Consider the following 24,681-nt stretch of genomic DNA (forward strand, 5'->3'; position numbering starts at 1 on the left):
TCGAGGGTGTGTGGAAACCAGTTTCTGTCACTAGGGGTGGCCCAAAATTTTCTCATTTGATGTTTGCAGATGATCTCTTACTCTTCTGCCAGGCTACAAAAAGTCAGGTCCAAATGGTCATGCATTCTCTTAATATTTTTTGCAAGGCATCTGGCATGAAAGTGAATCTTGAAAAGTCTAAAGCTTTTTGTTCTAAAAATGTGACTGCTCGTAGAAGAGATATTTTTACTAGTGTTTCTTCAATACGTTTTGCTTTGGACTTAGGAAGATATCTTGGAGTTAACCTTAATCATTCCCGTACCAGTAGGGCTTCTTTTCATTCGATGATTGAAAAGGTGAGGGGAAGATTAGCTAATTGGAAAGGAAGGCTTCTAAATAAAGCAGGGAGACTTTGCCTGATCAATTCTGTTGCAGCATCCATTCCTGTCTATCATATGCAGGTATCCTTTTTTCCAAATTGGGTTTGCGATAAATTATCTTCTATGATGAGACAGTTCCTTTGGAAGGGTCAAGTTGATGGTAGAGGTCTTTCTCTTGTTAATTGGAGGACCGTGATCACTCCAAAAAAATTTGGTGGCCTGGGTGTTAGAGACCCTGCGTGTGTTAATATATCTTTACTTGGTAAATTGGTGTGGCAACTTTTTCATTGTCAGGACAAGCCTTGGGTTGCTCTATTGAGGGCGAAGTATCTGAGGAATGAGAGAGTTTTAGATGGCCCTGTCCCTTGCAATGCTTCTCATGTTTGGAAGAGTATCTCAAAGGCTTTTGGTGCTCTTAAGGATGCCTTCTCTTGGTGCGTTGGGTCACTTGATCAATCTTTTTGGTTTGACAATTGGAGTATTGAGGGCCCAATTGCTCAAGATGTCCCTTTTGTACATATATCTGACTCTGATTTAACTATTAGAGACGTTTGGAAAGATGGTCAATGGAATCTCCATGATATTTTCTCTATCATTCCAGAAGATGTCAAACAGCGTTTGAATGCTTATAATCCGGATTTGAATGCTGGAGAGAGTTCGGGTTGGTCGTGGGGTGTGGCATCTTCTAGACTCTACTAAGCTAGGAGTGGGTACAGTTGGCTAGCCAAAAGAAAGTTTGACTGGAATGAGCATGATAATTGGTTGTGGGTATGGCGTCTGCATATTCCTGAGAAGTATAAGTTCTTGATTTGGCTCAGTCTCCATAATGCTATTCCTACAGCAGAGTTTCGTTTGGGTCGTGGTTTAGCTTTATCTAGCACCTGTCATCGGTGTCAGAATGGTTCTGAATCCACTCTTCATTGTCTTCGGGAGTGCCCTAGTGCCAAGGAGGTCTGGACCCTTTTAGGCTTGTATTCAGATAACTCGAATTTACATGATTGGCTCTACAGAGGTGCAAGGAGTGGATATGCTTTTCTTTTCTTTTCGACTATCTGGTAGATTTGGAGAAGCAGAAATTATGACTTATTTAATATAGATGATTCATGGAGTGCTAGTAAAGTGGTGAGTTTGATTCGTAGTTCAGTAAGGGAGTTTCACACTATTTTTGCTATGCATCAATCTCTGTCTCCTCCTTCACTTTGTTTGCATTGGGTTCCACCTCCAGTTCATTCTGTTAAATTGAATTGTGATGCTAGTTGGTTTGCTCCTTCTGACTATGCTGGTTTTGGTTGTATTATTCGCAATCCTGATGGATGTTGGTTGAAAGGTTGCACTGGAAAAGTCGAAGTGTGCAGTGTTCTTTTTGCTGAATTGTATGCAATTTGGAGAGGTTTACTTCTTGCTTGGGAGAGTGGATTTCGTGAGGTTATTTGTGAAACAGACTGTTTAGAAGCTCTTTTCTTGGTAAACCAAAGAATGCTTAGTAAGGATATTCCAGAATGGGATTTGGCAAAGCATATTCAGGAGGTTATGAATTGGAATTGGAGAGTCTCTATCTTTTAATTCAGAGGACTGCAAATAGTGTTGCAGATTGTATGGCTAAAGCAGCTGCTTCTGTCGCGGACATTCACTCGAATTGGAGCCAACCATGGAGTGAGCTTCAACATCTAATAGATTTAGATATGACCCTAGCCAATTAATTTGGTTTTGTCTCTTTTTTCTTTCTTTTCTATTTAGTCACCAAAAAAAACTAACAAATCAAATTCTTAATTGAATTTAATCATTAAATCAAAATAAATGAATATCATTTTAAAATAAAATATTTTAAAATATATTATAGATAAAAGTTAAAACGTAAAAGGAGAAAAAAACTCTAATAAATCCCTAAATCGAAGGTATTGGGAATCCTTCTCCTTCTGCTTAGCTTCAATCCCCTTTTTTTTGAATCCATCTTCTCATATCTGTCAGATTTCGATGATTTTTTGAGTTTGGTTATCTTCCTTCAACAACATGCATTGCTTTAGGAAAATGTGTGTGACTTTCTTAGTGGCTGGGCTTCTAAAAGGTACGGTCTTTAGCCACGCAATAATATTACTGATACAAAATTATTATACAAATTGGACGGAGATTTGTGACAAACTCATATTTTCGTGGCAAGAATTGTATAAGGCTTTCACATCTTTGGAATTTTGATTTCCCACCAACAACACCCACCGTAGCAAAGTTGGGAGCGATGAATATTTTTGGTATCGTTCCCACCATTTTCTCCCATTTTTTACTTAAATATCTTCCCTCTATTTTGGTTAAAAATTTTTAACTGTTCCCTCTAATTAATTTGGTGCAGCACAAAATCACACTGCCAGAGAATTGGGAAAATCTTTTATCAGGTAACACTTAACTATTATCCTTTCTTATCCTCTTTTAATTTCTGTGAGTATCATGTTTATTTATATTTTTGTGAATATCATGTTTATTTATATTCTGTAAATACAATTTCTGCAAGGATTATACTAAATTTTTTTCTTATACTTCTCGTTATTTTTGTAATTGTTGTTTCTGAGTTATTTGTTGTTATTAGGTTATTGGGTGTTTGCTCTTGTTAGGTTTTTGTTATTTAGATCTTTTACATTAATGAAAAGAAAGATATGATATGTTACTACGATATCTTTTTCTTCATGTTTTTTGTGAAAATATATAGTATTAATTTATCTATTACTTATGTTTTTTTCCTACCGTTATGATGGTCATTTTATATTTGTTGAAGATTATAATGCATGCTTGCTGGTTGAGGCTAGTTTTATTTGAAAATAACGTCAAATTTTAATTAAAGTGATAAAAACTACATATAGTATTTAAAACTTGAATAATTACATATAAAAAAATAAACGACAACCTTTAATTTGCATATTCAATTTTTAATGTTCAAACACATTGAAAATGCTATATCTACTTTTGTTTTTTTATTCATAGTGCATTTCATAATATTCAGGTGATCAAAGATGGCAATTCTATCTGAGCATGTTCATACATCATTGCCCCAAATCCCACAATCTTGCAGCAAATCTTCAAATTGGATTGCTATGGAAGAAAGTGAGTTTCTTGAATGCTGTGGAAGCATCAAATTCGCTAAGGAAATGGCTTCTGCCTCTCCTTTCTCCTCGTTGCAACACGCACTCGATGTTGCCTCTGAGGTTTGGTTTAATAAGATCAATATCCATAAGATCAATATCCATTCCTGGTTCTCAATGCTCACACGAATATCTCTGAAAAAGCACCCTTCTATCGAGAATCCTACGATAGTGCTTCATCCACTAGTATGGATTCTACTCTTAAGGTTTGCCACGTTTGCCATTCTTTTTGCATTTTGTTATTTAATTAAAAATAATCCTTTAAATGTTTCCTGGATTATGATTCATTTGAAACTTGTAGGAGATATATGCATTGAGCATGCAGTATCTGGTAAGGTTCGGTTTTCCATACTTTAAGAAAGATTCTGATTGGGATACTGATGTTATACTAATGGATTTGAAGGTAATTTTAAAAAATAATTTATCTGGCAAACAATATAAATAGCTGAATTTGAATCATTACATTTTCTTTGCAGATGAGTGTTAAAAACAAGCCGGCATGTGAGTTCCATTGGGCATGTCGAAAGCAATTCAATATCATAGAACGACATATTACAAAGTTTTTTCAAAAGAGAGGATATGTTCGCTCTACAACTGAATCGCCAATAATCCAAACTGCTGTAAAAGACTTTGATCTGAACAAAAAGCCGTATCCTATAGATGATTTGGATCCTATTGCGCGTGACAAAGCTAGGCAATTTTGTGAAATATGGTATCCAGGAGAATACTATATTTGATGTATTTTTGTTTGTTTTACTTTTGTTGAACATAACTATTCTGTTAAATTCCAGTTCTATCTAGGCTTAGTATCTTTGTTTAATGTTATTTTTCGGTTTCATTGAACACATCTGTCTACTTAATTGATTATTATGACTCATCTGAAAAGTAAATTTTCCATTGTAAGAGTTAATATTCTTTCAAAAATAGCATTCTTGTCCTCTAAAATTTTCATATACTAATGTGTCCAGTTAGCATGATTATTGCTATTTAAACAAGCTAATTGAAATAAAATTACTACAATAATATTAGATAAACAGACACACAATACAGAAGGAATGAACATTAAATCAAATTAACATTTATTTCAAAAAAAGTGAAATTCAGAGGCTTAAAAATAAAATAAGTTTTATTCCAATTAATAATATGTATTTAATTAAATCAAGTATCAATATTTAAGAATATTTAAATTGAATCTTTTAAGATTTTGAATTTAAAATTTGTTATAAAAAAGGATAAAAGTAACAGAAAAGGATAAAAACAACGACCAATTGATAAGATAGTTCAAATATGCTTAACTAATTCCTAACCCTTTGTTTAACTAATTCCTATAAATATGCTTCATATCAAACATTATATAAGAACTAATACTCATTCTCACTCATTTGTATGTTCTTATTATTTGTTCATTCACATTTCAATAAAAAATTATTGGATTTCATTAATATTAGTTTGTTATTTTGCTATTGTGATAAGAAAAAATAAGAGTGCGACGAAAATTATCGAGACTAAAGATAAAGGTAAATTATTTCACAATATTATACCTTACTTCATATGATTTAAGTATACTTTATATATTTTTGGATTCATAGATAGCCTGTTCTCTCTTGTAGGACACTGAAGGTCAAATTAAAGAAGACAAATAAAGTGTGGAGCCAATCTTAATCAACTTTTTGAGATTCCAATTACCTTGAAGGTTATATTTTCTTATATTTAATTTTTTATTCCTTGTGCACCACTACTCTCTTTATTATATTTGATTTTCGGAAATATATGACCGTACTCACAGTAACCTGAGATTGACTGAAAAAGTTTGAGGAGACCAAAAATTTTAAGATAAAAATCATGATAAAAGTTTTATATAAAAATAAAATTTATAAATAAAAATTATTTTTTATTACTAATATCATAAAAAATAAATATTTACAAATAAAAATTATAAAATATTATGTAATGGTACTCAGTGTTGAGAGTTTTAATAAAATTTTAGTTTCCATAACTACTAATAAATAATTTTATAAAAAATTTTGGGGCCATACCCCTCCATGCTCAAACTAAAGTGTATCTTTGCATACTCATTATAAATATTTGTTAGACTTTTTTACAACCTCAAATACCCCTTTTTTTTTTTACCAAAGATAGGAGACTTGAACCCGCAACCTCAAATGCCCTTACACAATACCATTGTGCATTAAACATAATTTGATATACTTTTAAATAAATTATGCTATCACTTCAGATAAATTTTATGGTGTTTATATTGCCTAACTTTTTCTTTCATATATAACATGTATAACATATTTAAAAAAAAACTATATAACATATTATATATAACAACTTTTAAAATGTTTAAAATATATTAAAAAAATATCTATTTACAATTTTTTTAGAGTAAGTTATGCACCATGTTAACAAGACCATATCCTTATCCATTACTTATTCCTTTTTATATAGAATTTTTTTTTTGTATATTTTTACTCAAATATTATATAAACTTGTTTGTTTTATGATTTTCTACCGTAATAATTTTTAAACTTATTATGCATAATTGATTATTGAGGACAAGGTTCATTTTTTTGTTGCGATGCAAATTGTGAGATTCTATAATATAATTTTACTTACTCTATAGCTAATTAGTGAGTAATATTAATATTAGTTTGACGATCTGTTTAGGTTAGTTCAGTAACACCTCCTTTTACACTTTATGTCAATACATTTCTGTAATTTGTTGTGTATATTAATTAGGAACTAATACATGATATGCTGATTTTTTTGTATAATTCATTGTTATGCCTTTCATATACTTATATTTTGGTACATTATTATTTAAACAGAGTCATTCAATTATGATTGATAAGAGTTGGATTCATAAATCAATTACATCAACAGAGTATAAATGCGGGGTTGAAGAATTTTTAGAGTTTGCCTTTGCTAGAGCTGTTATAAATGAAAACTTATATGTCCATGCATCAAATGTGGGTTCAACAATATGGGGACGAGAATTGAAGTATTAACTCATTTACTTCAAAAAGGATTTCCAGAAAAGTATACTTCTTGGTATATGCATGGAGAAACTATAGTCCAGCCGGAAGAAGAACTATTGGGTCATAATCATACAGAGCCTGTTGAAAAACCACCACTGCATGATATGTTGACTGATGTTTTCGGTATAAATGATATCAACTATGAAGGTGATGATGATGAGCCCTTTGCTTCGAGAACTGATTCTGTTCCAATGCCGTCGGAAAATGACACTAACGAGGATTTAAGAAGAATTACAGAGTTGCTAAAAGATGGAAATCGTAAATTATATCCTGGGTGCGCAAAATATACCAAGTTATCATTTGTTGTTGAGTTGTATCATATCAAGGTGTTGTGCGGTGCTACTGACAAGACATTCTCCATGATAGTCGATCTTCTCAACAATGCTTTTTCCCATGCTAACTTGCCCACTTCATTTTATGAAGCCAAAAAAATGATTAAATTGTTAGGTTTGGGATACGAGAAAATTCATGCATGTCCAAATAACTGTATGCTCTTTTGGGGAAAAGACAATGAGAAAAAAATAAATGTGTGGTCTGTAACGCATCTCGATATAAAGTTGAAGAGAACACCAGCAGCAATACGGAAGTTGTGGAAACAAGTCAAGATCAAAAGAAAAAGATACCAGCAAAGGTGTTGAGGTACTTTCCTCTTACTCCTAGGTTAAGAAGGTTATACATGTCCTCTAAGACAGCAAGACTAATGCGCTGGCATTCGGAGTTTCCTAATTCAGATGGAAAGTTAAAGCATCCTAGAGATAGCAAGGCATGGAAAGATTTTGATTTATTACATCCAGAATTTTCTAAAGATCCTCGTAACATAAGGCTCGCTTTAGCAACCGATGGCTTCAATCCATTCGAGACTCTCAATTCAAACATTAGCATTTGGCCAGTGATGCTATATATATACAACTATCCTCCATGGTATTGTATGAAGCAAACTTCCCTTATAATGTCTATGATAATTCCTGGTCCAAAGATGCCTGGAAATAATTTGATATTTTTTTGCAACCACTTATTTGTGAGTTGAACGAATTATGGAAAGGTGTTGATGTCTACGATTCTGTTGATGGTAACAATTTTCATATGCATGCTGCATTATTTTGGACTATTAGTGATTTTCCAGGTCTTGATAATCTGTCTGGGTGGAATACACATACAAGCCTCGCTTGTCCATCATGTAACTTCGATACAGTCTCCAGAAGGTTGAAGTTTGGCATGAAGTATTGCTTTATGGGACATCGTCGATGGTTACCCGATGATCACGAGTATAGGCACAATAAACACTCTTTTGATGGCCATACAGAACTAAGAGGCCCACCTCCGACGTTATCAGGCAGAAGGATTTTGTCCCAAATTGAGAGTAGTCGAAAAAGACCTCAAGATGCACTCAACGATGGCAACATCCCACTACAATGGAAAAAGAGGAGTATTTTCTAGGATTTACCATATTGGAAGGATAATCTTGTTCGTCATTGTCTTGACATGATGCACATAGAGAAAAATGTGTATGATAATGTGCTTTTTACTATACTTGATGACAAACAAAGGACTAAAGACAACTTGCAAGCTCGTAAGGACTTGCAGTTGATGGGAATCAGAGAACAACTCCATCCATATCCTAATTCTTCCAAGTACCCTGCCTCGTGCTTTAGAATGAAAAATGTTGACAAGGATATTTTTCTAGGTGTTCTAAAGAGTGTCTCTTTTCCAGATGGTTACTCTTCAAATATTTCTAGATGTGTCGATATTAAAAACGAAAGGTAAGCGGTCTAAAGAGCCATGATTCACACATTCTTCTAGAACATATCTTGCCAATTGCACTTAGAAGATCCTTGCCGAAGGAGGTTATATCTGTGCTTATCGAGCTGTGCAACTATTTTAGAGAAGTCTCAGGCAAATCATTATCACTAGAGAATTTAGAAAGACTACAACAGCGAATTGTTTTGACGCTTTGTCACATGGAAATGATATTTCCTCCAACATTTTTCACTATTATGGTTCATCTAGTTATTCATCTGGAAGAGGAAGCAATGATTGCAGGTCCAGTGCAGTATAGATGGATGTATCCTGTTGAAAGGTAAATTTTGGCACTCTAACAAGTTTTAATTGAATCTATTTGTTACGATATATTTTTATGGATAACTAATTTTCTCTTTTTGTTATTAGGGCCCTGGGACATTTAAAATCTTATGTCCGTAACAAGGCTGCACCGGAAGGGTGCATAGCTGAAGGTTACATAATAGAGGAATGTCTAACTTTCTGCTCTAGATATTTGGAGGATGGCAATATTGAGACAAGGTTCAACCGACCAAGGCGCAATGATGACCAAAATGAAAACACTTCTAGTAGTTGCTCTACTGTCTTATCTAAGATTTTTCCAGCCTTAGGAATATCTCGTGGAGCTCATAAGATTTGTTCGTTAACACCAACAGAGAAATTGCAGGCCCATCGTTATGTGTTGACAAATTGTTCACTGGTGGACAAGTTTCGCGAGTGAGTTATGTTGTTATTTCTAACTTAGATTTCAATTATTTTCTATAACTATTACATAACTGTAATCTACTTTACCAGAAAATGTAGATGTGAGATTGCCAGAATATACCGTGGTAGAAAAAATGCAACCAAGCTCGTTGAAGAATACATCCATGCCAAATTCCATGAGTGGTTTAGGGATTATGTGAGTTAGTTACATTTTGTAAAACTTGTTTGTTCCAAAATAGAATTTAGGATCACATATTTCTAATCTATTAACACATGTAGGTTGCAAAAAACAATGATCCAGATATCACTCCCGAAATCAAGTGGCTTGCAGAAGGGCCTAATGATATTGTGAAGAGGTTTGAGGAGTTTAATGTTCATGGGTTCAAGTTTCGTACAATGAAGAAAGATCAAGGCCTTAAAACACAAAATTGTGGCGTGGTTATGTCTGCTATTACTAATAGTGTTTCAAATGGCAGGAACCCTATTATAGTAGCAAGCGACAATACATACTATGGTAAAGTGGTAGATATGATAGAGTTAGACTACTTTGGCAAGCTGAGGATTGTGTTATTCAAATGTATTTGGGTTGATACCACACTTAACAAGGGAATCAAGATAGATCAATTTGGGATCACAAGTGTAAATTTTTCTAACTTGATACACACCGGTGATAATGAAACAGATGAGCCATTTATTCTTGCAACAGATGCAAGAATGGTTTACTATGTTGATGATCCAGTTGATGAAGGTTGGTGTTCTGTTTGTCATATGAAACCCAGAGATTTATATGATATGGGAGATTTGAATGAGGAGGAATTAGATGAATCTTTGGTGGAAGACATACCATTTTGTGAGCAACAAGTAGAGAATCTTAAAGAGTTTCAATTGACAAGGGACGAGATTGATGAAGCAGATCAGGATGAAATGCATGTTGACGAAAATGATGATAATGACTGCAATGATGATGATGAAATAGATAATTTAGACAATATTTGATGCATTCTAGATAATTTGTTACTCTAGAGTTTCTCGAGGTCTCGAGAATTGGCTTTGATCTGGATGTTTTTATAATAATAATATGAGATAATTTAATTTTATTATTTAACAACTATTAGCTTTGATGGTTTTATATGTTTAAGGTTGATTTATAGTGATAGTAAGTAATATAGTATGCACTAATATTAAAATGTCTAATGCTAGAAGATAATATTAAATATTAAATAATTACTTTTGACTAAAGTTATGAGAAATATAATAAAAGACAATACAAAAACTAAAGATAAGAGGATAATTAGCTACTTTTTTTTATTAAACTTATGAAAAATCTGTTAGTAACAACTTAAATTATAGAAGACATCTTTTTTTATTAATTCTTTGAAAAATTTATCATTGACGACTTAGATTAAAAAATAAATTAAAAAATAAACACTAAAAATTACCCTTAATATGGAATTTTTTAAAGGTTTAATAAACTTTCCATTCCAAGTATTGTCTAATTTTTTTTAACTAAAATATTAATTTTTCTTAGCTTTTTTTTAATCACTCTTTTCACTCTGAACTCAAAACAAAAACAAGAAAAGAAGCACAAAATATATCAATGGATCAAGCAAAAATTGATTCATCACCTTTCTAATAAATTGATTCACAAAATACAAAATTATGAACTAGTTTAATTTAAAATTCAAGATCGACATGAATTCATATCTGAATTAAATTGTCAATCTTACTTGTAAGAAAATTAATACTAATAAATTAATGATTATGTACTCACTTCTATAAAAGTTCTTAATTTTATTAAGTAGTAACATAAACGAATGTGTAAAATTTATTAAATAAATTTTATAATTTTTCTTATAAAATTAAATTTTAAATATGGACTTAGTAATTAAAATTTAACAAACATTAAATTTTTTAGGTAAAAATATTTACAAAACCGAGTTAATGTATAACTCTTACTATTGTTTCGTGCAAAATAGGAAAATAATTAAATTACAGTGCATCGTTTGAATCATCATTCACATGTAGTGAGAAATTGTGAGGTCATATATTTATTAAAATTATTTTTACGTTATTTAATATTATTACAAAAATTAAAGATAAAAATATATAGATTAAAAATTAAAAATTAAATTTTTAATCGTATTTGACCGTTAAAAAATAAATAAATAAATAACTATTGTATTAGAAATAAATTAATATAAAATTTATTTAATAGATAATAAAAAGTAGAATTAAAAAAAGATTTTCAAAATTAAAAAAAAAGGTAAAAAGACGGCAACAACAACCATAACTATTATGAATATTCAAGATTTAAAATTTCAAAGTGCGCTTAATTTTTAATATACCCTTTGGCGGAAACTTAAGATAACCACCCATCACTCTGTTCACGTCTTATTTTGAATCTGTTACTCTATAGCACGTGAAGGTACTTCCTTTAACACGTTATATGAGTCGTCTCATATGACAACATTCTCCAAACAAAAAATACCGAACAATTTTTTTTTTCATTTTAGTGTTATTTGTTAGTTTGTTTTGGCAGATTTTTTCATGAAGCAAAAACGTAATAGTTCAGGAGAGACCCTTCTAGCAGAACTTCGACAACTACAAAATATCAACAGCAATGAAGAATTTGCAGAGGGTTTGGATGAAATAAATCTCGACCAAGGGGATGCTGGATCTTTGGGTATAGACATGACGAATGAGCGTGATACAGTGGCTGCACTCACTAAAAAAGATCATAACGACCCTTTAGTTGTGAATGTCAAAGGTAGATGTAATTTCAAATTTTTACGTGATTTTTTATGTTCTAATCTTTGATTTATTTCTTTTATTCAATGTTGCATTCGTTTATAGACACTTCTACCGGAGAAATTACAGCTCGCAAAATGAGTGCCATTCAAGTTTGGTATTTGAAAAAGGAAGAAAAAGTCATGATGGAACTTGATGGCCATGGACAAGATCGAGATAATGGCGCAAATTTATTGGTACGGTTTCTGGGTTTAATGGCCCGTAGAGCAACGCTGTGTCCAATTTCAATTCAAAGATGGGATCAGATGCCTGAAGACAACACAAAAAAGCAGTGGAACTATATTGAAGTAAGTATGTATACTTTAGAAAAAACCAAAATTTTTTTGCCTTTTAAAATTTACCTTTATCTTTTTAATCTATGCGCCTTTTCATTTTTAATGTTTAGTTTTGTTCAATTCTTATATTTCCCCATTTAATTTCCTGTATATTATTTTGATTTCTCTTCTGTGATTTTGGAATATGATAATATTATATTAGCTTGAAAATTTTGATATGTCTTGTACTCATAAACTATTTAGATATCATGTTCTCACAAGATGTGAGTTATGCAAACATTAAAAAAAAACAGCTTAAGAATAGTTAATAAAGAGAGAATTTCCGAGAGAGTACTACTTGAAATAGACAAGATAAGAGGATTGGATCTGGTATTAAATAAAAGTGATGATACCTTATTTAAATTTGGTTGTATTGTTGGAAATACAAACAATGTTGATAAACTATGAGTGTTTTGAAAAATGCATGCTGGCTAGCTTGATTAATAGTATTTGTACGTTTTAAAAAAGAGATAAAATGAGAGAAGGATATTAATGTTATTGGGAAAGTGCATGTATCTGGCTATATTTTTATTAGGTCTACTTTAAAAAATTCATTGTGTAGAATTGGTTTGTTTTTTCACTCATTAGGTCTGTTTTTTATTTTTTATTTTTAACTTAAAATGTTAAAATAAGTAAAGGGATGAACAATATAAATTTTAACATTATGTATAAATATTTTGAAGGAAAACTTTGAGTTTGATTATGCTGTTGGCATTAAATGGGCACTAAGGACATTGGGTGATCGATGAAAAGCCTACAAATATTCGTTACGGAATATTTATTTTTATCCTAATAAAACAAAAGAAGAAATTCTAGCAACTAAGATTGATTCAGATATACCTCCTATTGAATGGGCGGCTTTTGTGCATCACTACACAAATCCTAAGACAAAGGTAATAGAATAATGTTTCTTTTAGTAGTACTGTTATATTATTATTATTTTTTTATTACAGCTATCTTTTTTCTTGTTATTTTTATAACAATATTACCTTTATTTTTTGTGATTATAAATTTTAGAAACAGTGCTTGCAAAATAGAAAAAATCGAGAGAAGCTTCAAGTATCACAAAAAGCAATGCTAGAAGAACAAATGAAATGGTATTTTAACGTTTATTCCTATTGTATTTGTAGTTGTTCTAAAAAAAGCGTTGATAATGTAACTGTCTTATGATAGGAAAAAAAGTTAGGAAGACCTGTATGTCGGAGTGAAGTTATTTTGTCGACTCTGGTGAAGAAGAATGGAAATTATGTAAATGATGGGCACAATTTAGCGGTAAGTTATTATGTTATTTGTTTTAGTTTGATGTATAATTTAATTTTATAAATTAAAACTTGGTATACACTAATCTAATTTTTTTTTTTGTGTAGGAGCAAATATTAGAGCATTTGCCTGAAGATCAAGAACGTGCTGCTGCTGAAGGAGTACCTTCGAAAGTGTTAGCTCATCCTAATGATGCAATTGGAAAGGTCTTTGGTGCTGAAAATGTAGGGCGTGTGCGAGGTTTTAGTAGTGCTGTATGTCCAGTAGGTTTTGGCAAGTCTAAGCGTATTTTTGGATTTACAACCGGAGGAGTCTCCAGCAACGTATCTCAGCAGCATGTGTTAAATTTAGAGAAGCAGGTTGAAACATTAGAAAAAAAGTTAGACAGATATGAAGAAACCAAAATTCAATTGGCAACTCTGCACAAATTTTTATCATCAAAATATGGCGATGAAGTACCTAGTATGTCTGGTGATATGTCAGACATTTAGTTAGTATAGTTAATAAATAATAGTTAAAATTTTAAATATATTTACTCTAGAACATGTTAGAATTTTAATTATTTATGTTAGAATTTTTCTTATTTTTTATTGTATACAAATTTAGACTTGTTATAATATTATTATTATTATTATTATTATTATTATTATTATTATTAATCTTTATTATATTTTTTATTAAAAAATATTAAATATTATATATTTATAAAGTTTGACTTACGTTATTAATGATATATACGTAAATATAATTTTAATTTAATAAAATTGTTCAATTAGTCACGGTCAAATTAAAACGAAAGCTACACATTATGATACAATAAAAAAGAAGTTAATTACAGAAAAAACGTAGCAAATTAGTATAAATTAGCCACAAATGGAATATAAAAACCAGTGCACGTTAGCTACAAAAATAGCGTGTTTAAATAACTCGGCATTAGCCACGCAAAATATTGTAGCTGAAAAATCCGGCCTACACAAATTAGCTACAGATGAAGTGTAGTGGAATTATACTTTTCAATTTGATAATTTTTATTTTGCCACGACATTAAGTGTGGGTAATGATATACGAATCGTGACTCTTTGAAGGTCTCCACGGTGTTTAAAACTGTGGCTAGTAACTCCAAAATTGTGGCAAATTAAAAATGCAACCCCCTGATTAGGTACAAATATTTTTTCGTAACCAATGTATAATTGCTACCGTTATCTTAAAGTTTAGCCATGATTTTTTCTATGGCTAAACCCCTTGTTTCTTGTAGTGATATACATTACAACATATAATATTATTATATATATAAATTATTATTGAGCTAATTATTTTAATATTAGAGTCTTCTATTTATACATTTTTATTTTATATATCTTTTATTTTACAACAAATATAAGTGATGTTGCACTTATTTTCGTTTTTCAAATTATATTATTAGAAGAGATATAAATTTGTGAGAAAAAAAAATACTACTACCCGATATTTGCCGGAATTATATATTGACAAGACTAGTATTTTAAAATCTCAAGAAGTGCAAATATAACAAACAATATGAAACAGAAAGTCAGAAAGACTACATCAGTAATACCATTTCAATTTGCAATTAGTTTTATGCTGAATTTGCCGACCAAACTCGGTAAAATTGGCAAGAAACAAACTCATATACTATAAGAATTAATATGATTCCTGCTAAAAGTTTTTCGGTGAATCCTTTTTCCAATACGTCATTAAAAAATTAAGTGAACCAGTGGCTGAGCATGAAGTTTTTTTTTACTGAGTCAAAAATTTTGACATAAAAAAATGCATAACAGTATTATATAAAAAATTACAAATATCATAATTTTTAAATATTTTATCATTACCTTGACAATAAATGAATTACTTTAAGATAAATATTATAAAATATCTTAAAATAATATTTTTAAAATTTTAAGTGATTTAAAATTTTTAATAATTGAATTAGAATAAAATTTTTATTTTTTTAATATAAATAACTAAATTATTTATAAAAAGTAATTTTTATCTTGTTTTTAAAAAATAATAAAATATAAAATAACATTTCGAGTTAGTCTAATAATCCATCATGTTAAATTTAAAAAATAAATATTAAGTGAATAGGTAAAGAGTCGAATAAAATACACTTAATTTGTTACATAAAATTTTGACTAAATGAACTTTTTATGTTATATGTAATACTACTATTTAGAGGTGTATATGATTCGATCCGATCCGAAGATTCAGTTAAGATTCGAACATTTTAGAAACTAATTTAGTATGATTTTATTAAATTTAAGATCGGGTAAGGGTTTCAAAAATAAATTCAGTCATTATTTAGGGTTGGGTCCAGGTCAAGGCGAATTTGGCTTCACTCGGCACATATACACTCTAAAAAAACTAAAAAATGTATATATGTTTTAAATTAATTTTAATATTATGTTATATTAATTATAAGCTTATTGTTTTATTTTTAATCACACTTGTTGAATTAAAAAATATATCAAAAAATATTAAATTAGAATTTATGGACAAATTCAAGTTCAAATATAGATATCCACTTCTCAGTAACAAATTTTTTCTTTATAAATAAGTACATCGTAAATAAATTTCTTTATAAATTATTGTTAAAGTTTTAAAGGTCCGATTTTCACCTGATTTAGACCTGATATAATTGTAACCTAAAAATCTTTAGGTTTTATTGTTTCTAGGATCGGGTTAAACTCTAAAACATAAACCCAGTATATATTTAAAATCGAATCTAAATTAAGACAAATCCAATTTTACTCGACCCATATACATCCCTAATATTTTATAAAATATTGGACATAGCCTTCCATTATCCACAAAAAACTTCACCAGTTAAGTCAACTATTCATACAATTTAAATATAAGGCAATGATGGAAAATATGTCTACACAATAATTTAACAAAATAAATGTATAAAATAGAAAATTAAAAAATAATATATTAAAAAAGAGAGAGAAAACACATGGAGAGAAAAGCGCATGCATGCGCTGAAGCTGAAACATGAACACTAAAATGGGACAAAAAAGTAATGTCACATCTCCAATGTAAGTCCCCCGCCCAAGACCGACCATTGTTGTGTTGCTTCTGTGGTTTCCTCTCTGTGACTCTTGTTTGGTCCAACATATCAATCATAGCTTCTCTAGTCTCTATGTTTTAGTGCCTTTCTTCATTCATTCATCCATTCAATTATTGTACCGTCAATTTAACAATCAAACACACACACACACACATATTTTTATGGAACATTATTAGAAAAAAATATAAAAATAAACTATTTATATAGATCTTATCTTAATTGCTTCGGTAGGTAGATTTAAAAAAAATGTAATTGACATGTAATTAAGATAGTAAAAAAGGCACTACAGCAGAGGTGGAGCCTTGCAGCGGCTAAACAGCGACCGTGACTAAAAACGTCGCTACATGAAAAGATTCCGGCGAAGGTTAGCGGCGGTTTGGCAGAAGCCGTAAAACGCTCTTAGATAGCGGTCGTGCAGTCAGAACCGCAACGAATTTGGGGTATATATCTTCAACCCTCCTTATTTTACCTATTCTCTTGGCGCGAACAAAAGCACGAGCAGAGGCGCAAAGAGCACCCAACCTCCCTGTATCGCAACATACCCGCGAGTAGACCCAGAAACGCCGCTAGGTGAGTTTCAATTCATTAATTCAATTCCCACTTTTACCTTACAACCATTAATTGATTCTCCCCTCCCCCAATTTTGCAGAAACCCGTCAGTTGATTTTGGTAGTGCGCCAAACACGAGCAAGAGCAAAGCCACGTAACATCAGCAGAAGAACCCACCCAGGTGAGGATCCTACTATAAATGAATTTTTTCATTCCCCTTTGTCATCCTACAACCATTAATCGACTCCCCAAATTTTGCGAAAACCCCTCAATATTGCTTTCTTTTGCCTGCCATACACAATTCGTGAGAACCAGACTCCCTCATCCACGGTGTGCCAATTCCCTAACCTCTGCTCCACCCAGCGCTTCCGTGTTGGCTATCGAATCGTGCAGCTGCCAAATCCCGGACCTCTCCCCTTTCACTGGTTCGTTCTTCCACACTGATCTTTTCTTCTGGTTTTCATTATTGGTTCAGAGTTCTGAACAAGTATTTGTCTATATCTTCTATAAATTGGCGTTAATTGAAGCTGTTTAGAGTTAGGGATTTGATTCATGTTCCTAAATCCACTATGAGCAAGCTCAGCTGGCTAATATTTTTTCTCCTTTTGTCATAACTTTAACTTTTAAAACACGTGAGAGTTGAGTAGCTAGATATCTAATTGAGTACGATTAATTAGCAGATTATAATTTTATCTTCTAAAAGATAACAAAAATTAGAATATAATACATTTGTCTATGATAAGCAAGAATGAATTGCTCTGTTAATTTTTATCTTAAGTATTGCGACTTGATTGGTTCAGCTTAATATTGTCTATCTCTCACCCCTGAGTCACTCTCTTATTGTGTAGACAGCTAGAGTACTTTTCGCATTGTGTGATTAGTGTGGAGTTGAGAAACAAGGTTGAGTGGTTTGAGTGATCAAAAGAGCATGTTGATACCATTCGATTGATTTAATTTTACAGATTCTGTGATGCTCAGTCGATTGTTCATTATTGCTTTTTTCCTCCGCTTTTCTTATGATCGATCATCAAATTACCTTTTCTTTCTTAAATCGGCTTTAGTTAGTTGAACTTGAAAGGTAATCATGTGAGTTGAATTGAATCAAGCAATATTTAGTACGAGAGAAAAGAAAATCAATTGGCCTGTGAACCATCACTGAACTCCCTACCTGTGCATGTTGCTTTTAAAGTGAAAAATTAATTAGACTAATCTAGTTACAAGGTTTTGGGCTAATCCTGATAAATAGATGGTTATACATGTCATTGTACAATTTTTATTTGTGGGGTTTCATCTTTAATTTTTTATGTCATGGAATAGCAAAGAAAACATGGCTAATATATTCGATGGAGGGTTGGTGGATTGCCAAATAGTTTTGCAATATTTATGTTTACCAAAGAATTACTTATTTTTGTTTTTTCAATTGGGATAATGTGATACTTCTGTAGTTTGAGTTTTTTTTTTGTATTTGTAAATTTAGTACTTAGTAATAATTGGTTACTTAGTTATGATTACTTGATTATAACATTTAATTATTTGGTTTTGCTTTTTTTAGATTGTCTGAATTGGTTAGATAAAATACATTTAGTTTCCAATTAATCTGAATTCTCAGGTTAGATGCTTTGCTTTGCAATTTTATCTGCTCTGATATTAATTTGATAGATTACTTATGTACACGGTAACCCTGTGAAAATCTTGCTGTTTGCTTGATTCTTGTCTCACAATCCAATTCTCAAAAAGCTACAAATGTATATGCGAACTGGCATTTTGTTATTGACTTTTCCAAATGACAAGTGAACGTTAGGATTTTTCACTTTCATATCATGTGTTGTTGGTGGGTTCTTTGTGCTTTACACCTTGGTCTTTATTTTAGACAAATTTGCTAGAAAAGAAGTACATTTTATTTCTTCAAATTTTATATCCGACAACTTTAATCCATCCAAATAGATTTGATGGAACATTTTAGCTTTTCTTGCTTAGTTGAAACTCTTTGAAGCTTGTACATGTCATTGTACAATTTTTATTTGTGGGGTTTCATATTTAATTTTTGAGTATATACTCATTTTAGTTCTCAAAGAATTTTAGACTGGACACTTTTGTCCCCAACTAAAATTAATTATTCGATTGGTCCCTAACAATTAACTCTGTCGGTTACTTAAGTCCTTTACTCTGTTAATTCTAACGGAGGACAAAACAGTCCCTGCCAACTCTAACAGGGGACAAAATAGTCCTTGATCTCATATGTTCAGAAACGACACTGTTTTCTCCCAATTTCCATCATATCTCGCATAACACTAGCAGTCTAACACTGTAACTTCAAACTACACAATGCATACTTCATAAATTTAATGTTCACAAGAAAAAAATCCTCAACTTGTTCTCAACCAACTCATACTCAGAAAACTAATGCCTATGTCTCTCAACTAGTTGTCGTCTTCGATGGATCCCATGAATCTAGACAGCAAATCTGATTTGTTAAGACTCGTCGTCGTTGTTGCCATCTCCCTCCTCCTCTATCCTAACATCTCCATGACCACATTGTCCACCACTCCGATCGCTTCCTTCAGCTTCTTCTCCGAACCAATGTTCAGTAATCGCTTCAGTTTGCATATGAGCGGCAACGGCGACATTGCTCGTTGTAATAGCTTGGATGCGAGGTCGAAACTGTCTGCTAACTTAGACTCCAGGAAAGAAGGAATGAAGCACTTGGTGTCTATTTCAAATGAGAATTTGCATATGATGTCAAAGGAGAATCTTCTCATTATGTCTTAAAGTCCAACAATCTATATTGCTTGCCGAAGAGTGGAGAAAGGCGTGCCCTTGGAGTAGTTGTGGAACTTGGTCTTGAGGATATCGTGGACATTGTCGGGGTTGGAGGTGATGTTATCAAAGACGTGGAAGTGGATGCTTTTGGTGGGTGAAGTACAGAGGAGGTGGATGTACCAGTCACAAAGATTTAGGAAGTGTGTGGTCCATGACATGTTGAGGTAGGTGCGACATATGTGACAATTACACCATGACTTAATCTTGGAGCTAAATAGGAGGAAGGAAAAGATGGAAAAGAAGACTGTGAAGGTGAAGAAGGAGAGTATGAATGTTAGGGTTATGCGAGATATGATAAAAATTGGGGAAGAACAGTGTCGTTTTTGAATAAAGGGGTCAGGGATCATTTTGTCCATTGTTAGAGTTGTCAAGGATCATTTTGTCCCATGCAGAGTTTTCAGGGACCATTTTGTCTTCTGTTAGAGTTAACGGAGCCAAGGACCTAAGTGACTGACGAAATTAATTGTTAGGGATTAATCGAGTAATTAATTTTAGTTGGAGACTAAAATGTCTGGTTTGAAATTCTTTGAGAACCAAAATGGGTATATACTCTCAATTTTTTAAGTCATGGAATACCAAAGAAAACAGGGCTAATATATTCGATGGAGGGTTGGTGGACTGCCAAATAGTTTTGCAATGTTTATGTTTACCAAAGAATTACTTATTTTTGTTTTCTCAATTGTGATAATGTGATTCTTCTGCAGTTTGAGTTTTTTTTGTATTTGTAAATTTAGTACTTAGTAATAATTGGTTACTTAGTTATGATTACTTGATTATAACGTTTAATTAATTGGTGTTAGTAATAATTGGGCTTCGTACACAGCTTGTGCCTTTCTTCCCTCTCATCCTTTATCATTATTTAATTCTTGTACTATTGTTTTCAAGTTAAACATAAAATGGAACTTTTCTTAAATAAGTAGTTATTTGAGAACCTATCTTTAAATACTATTTGTTAGCTAGTAAAGAAGATTCTATTATTTTTTGTTCATTATACAAATATTTTTAGTAGTACCATTGCTTAATGATGAGAGATAAAGAGAAAAAAACTTGAACTTTCTTCAATTTTGGTTAGGGAATGTGATATTTGAAATTACTTACGTACTAAAAGCCAATTCAACAAAAGAAATGTAGTACATGTTTAGAAAACTTGCAGGCAATGTATTTTAAGGGATGGAAAAAAGACTTGTAAAAAAATGGAAGAAGTTGGGTAAGTTTTGAATCACTGATGCATTCATGCATGTTATCATTTGATTGATGAATGGGAACCTAAAATGAAGAGGTATTTCTAAGTTCTAACTAACATCTTGATAGTTACCCTTTATTCTATTTTCTATTTCTTGCTTGGTAACCGTTGGCTGTTATGTTCAATAAAATGGTACATGAATAGAGAAGTTGAGTAAAGTAACTTGATTGAAGGCATGCATCTCGGCATACCAATATGTGAATTTTGTTGGAGTGATGATCAGATTCTTCTTGCCTGCCTTTTTTATCCTTATTTTTTATGTTCTTTTTCATTGAACCAATTATTTATACTTACATGGTAGAAGATACGACATGGAAACTATAATATAATATTCTTAGTAGTATATCTAAAATTACAAATCTACAATTTCAAGATTCTATTCTCTATCCATTATAACTGTTTAGTTATTTTTTTCATTATTTTTTAAATCTAACTTTCATTCCTATTTTCTTTTTATTTTTTAAGGAAGCTTTTATTTTCTTTTCACTTTTTGGACTTGGAACCAGCAATTCTTTCACCCAGTAATTTTTTGGAAAGCACAAAATTTTGTAATGAGTAAGCCTCCTCCCCAATACCTTTCGTGTGCTACATGTTATCTGGGATGCAAGTAATTTTTATTTCTGTTTCCATTTTGAGTTATTCTGTCACTCCCTACATGGTTTTTCTTGTAATATATTATCAAGTTTATTACGTATGGTACTCTCCCATCTCATAATTGTGATAAACTGTTATTGGTTCTCTTGACACACCCCCCATTTTTTCCCTTATTTTTTTATAAGTTCTATGTATATTTTTACTATTTATTTATTTGTTTCTGCTATTTCATTTATTTAGACATTGATAAGAGCTAGATTACAAAGCCACGAGGGAGTGTAGAATATAGGGATGGTCTGAATAGATTTCTTAACTTTGCATTTGCCAATGCCTCATCCGATGGGATGATACATTGTCCATGCCCTTTGTGTGGGTTTCGATGTTACCAAACTAAAGAGGACGCTTACGATCGTCTTCTGATGAAACCCTTTCCCCCTAACTATACCTTTTGGTTACATCACGGTGAGAGGATCGTAGACGAGAGATCCAGCGGTAGGGAAGAACTAGAACCCACAGTAAATTTAGGAGATCAAATGCGGGACATGGTCCACGACACATTCAACTTGCCAGGACTGCAGAGTGACGATGAAGACTTGATGAATGGGCATGTCGGAGACGTTGCGGAGGGGTTGCCATACTTGTCTGATGAACCTAGCTGTGAGGCTTGTGCCTTTCACGACTTGCTTGAGGACGACGAGTTGGGATTATATCCGGGATGCTCAAGATTCTCGAAGCTGTCTTTCTTGGTTAGGCTGTACCATATAAAGTGCATGTGCGGAGTGAGCGACAAGGCTTTCGGATTAATTCTAGAGCTACTGGGGGATGCCTTTGAGCATGCAAGGATTCTGAAGAGCTTGCACGATGCCAAGAGGATCATAAGGAAGCTCGGTGTTGAGTACAAGAAGATAGATGTATGCCCAAATGACTGCATGCTATACCAGGGTTCCGACCAAGACCTGTCTAGATGCAAACGGTGTGGGGCATCCAGGTGGAAGCAAAAGACCAGGAAGAATTCTTTAGTCAGGATCAACGCCGTTGTCAAGAAGAATGGGAAACCTCAGGCGGCGAAGGCTCTTCGTTATTTTTCTCTATTTCCACGGTTGCAGAAATTATTCATATCCAGCAAGACAACCATCGACATGTTGTGGCACAAGAGAGGAACCAACTCTGACGGTTCTATGAGGCATCCCAGGGACAGCGAGGGTTGGAAATCATTTGACATGAGATATACAGACTTTTTTGGCGATTCGCGTAATGTTCGCTTAGCCCTGGCCAGTGATGGCTTTAATCCTTATGGAAATCTCAATTCAAAGTAGTCAATATGGCCAGTGATTCTTATTCCGTACAACTTACCCTCATGGATTTGTATGAAACAAACCAATTTCATCCTCTCTATGATTATTCCCGGTCCTAAAATGCTTGGCAATGATATAGATGTCTACCTACAGCCCCTGATCGATGAGTTGAAGCAGTTGCAGGCCGGTGTTGATATATACGACGCTAGTGAGAAGAAAATATTCAAGATGTGAGATGCATTGATGTGGACTATCAGTGATTTTCCTGGCTTGGGCAATTTATCTGGCTGAAATACGTACAACGGGAGAGCTTGCCGCTCGTGCAATTTAGACGCCGAGACTAGGTGACTCATCTTAATCAGAAATAGTGTTATATGGGTCATCATCGCTTCTTGAATCATGATCACAGATATAGACAGGATCGAAGCAGATTTGATAGCAAGGTAGAGGATAGATTCCCACCTAGCAAATTGATTGGCAGGGATGTCCTGAGACAGTTTGAGGGTGTGCCTGTCTCACAGGGTAAAATGCAAGCGGTGGTCGGTAAAAGAAGGCGCAGACAGCAGACTGTGGTGCAAGACGAGTCTCCTTGAAAAAAGAGGAGTGTATTCTTTGATCTGCCTTACTGGGAGAACAACGAATTATGCCACAACCTTGACATCATGCACATAGAGAAGAATGCGTGCGACAACATTATTTTCACCATGTTGAACGAGAGCGGTAAATCCAAAAACCACCTAAAAGCTCGAAAAGATCTCCAGTTGATGGGAATCAGACATGATATGTGGCCACTTGAAGGTGAAAAATATCCCGCTGCAGTCTTTACCATGTCGAACCCACAGAAGGGTGTCTTTCTTAGGACCATCAAGAATGTGGTCTTTCTAGACGGGTATTCTAGCAACATCTCTCGCTGTGTTGATTTAAAACAGCGCAAGTTATTCGGTTTGAAGAGACATGACTGCCATATTCTAATAGAACATCTATTGCCAATTGCATCAAAACACGTATTGTCCACCCTGGTGTCCGCCGAATCAGTCTTTTTCCGACTAATATGTAGTAAATCCATAGATCTTCAACAACTACCTCTCCTTCAGAATCATGTGGTCCATACTATGTGCCACATGGAGATTATATTCCCACCTTCCTTCTTCACAGTTATGGTTTATCTAACGGTGCATTTGGTCGAGGAGGTATGTCTCGGTGGCCCAGTTCATTACCGGTGGATGTACCCAGTTGAGAGGTAAAGATCTACTTAAGCTATCTCAACCTCTATTATTAGGATAGCTGTCGTTTAGTAATTTATATGTTATGTACTCGAAGGTACCTATGTTGTCTCAAGCAGTACGGGCGTAACAGCGCACAACCGGAAGGATCAATTGCAGAGGGCTACTTATCCGAGGAGATTCTCATGTTCTGTTCAAGGTACCTAGATAATGTCGAGACTAGGATCAACTGACCGACGCGCGTTGACAACCGGCCGAGCGATGCTCAAGAGAGCGAGATTGCCATCATGTTCCCAGAGGTTGGAAAGGCTGTCAGGGCAGCTTCATTTTTTACTCTAATAGCAACCGAAAAGCTTCAAGCACATCGTTATGTACTGGTCAATTGCATTGCTGTAGAGAAATTTTTGGAGTAAGTACAGTGCCTGAGTTCTAAAATTATACAGTGAGCCAATTTGGTATTGATAGTATTGAAGTTGCATAA

General features: G+C 33.0%; 2 protein-coding genes across 2 annotated transcripts; both read left to right on the forward strand.

Moving 5' to 3' along the window:
- Window positions 1-3,358: 3,358 nt before the first annotated feature.
- On the forward strand, window positions 3,359-4,224 carry LOC112805708 (uric acid degradation bifunctional protein TTL-like). Its single transcript, XM_025848050.1, has 3 exons — window positions 3,359-3,673; window positions 3,789-3,890; window positions 3,964-4,224. Exons 1-3 carry the CDS (start codon window positions 3,359-3,361, stop codon window positions 4,222-4,224), a joined length of 678 nt encoding a protein of 225 aa, XP_025703835.1.
- Window positions 4,225-6,473: 2,249 nt separating this feature from the next.
- On the forward strand, window positions 6,474-10,005 carry LOC140173710 (uncharacterized). The gene is made up of 7 exons (XM_072198233.1): window positions 6,474-7,014; window positions 7,571-7,924; window positions 8,024-8,288; window positions 8,411-8,605; window positions 8,695-9,021; window positions 9,100-9,205; window positions 9,289-10,005. Exons 1-7 carry the CDS (start codon window positions 6,474-6,476, stop codon window positions 10,003-10,005), a joined length of 2,505 nt encoding a protein of 834 aa, XP_072054334.1.
- The last annotated feature ends 14,676 nt before the right edge of the window (window positions 10,006-24,681 follow it).

The sequence above is a fragment of the Arachis hypogaea genome, chromosome 6, assembly GCF_003086295.3.
Source record: "Arachis hypogaea cultivar Tifrunner chromosome 6, arahy.Tifrunner.gnm2.J5K5, whole genome shotgun sequence".
Lineage (NCBI taxonomy): Eukaryota > Viridiplantae > Streptophyta > Magnoliopsida > Fabales > Fabaceae > Arachis > Arachis hypogaea.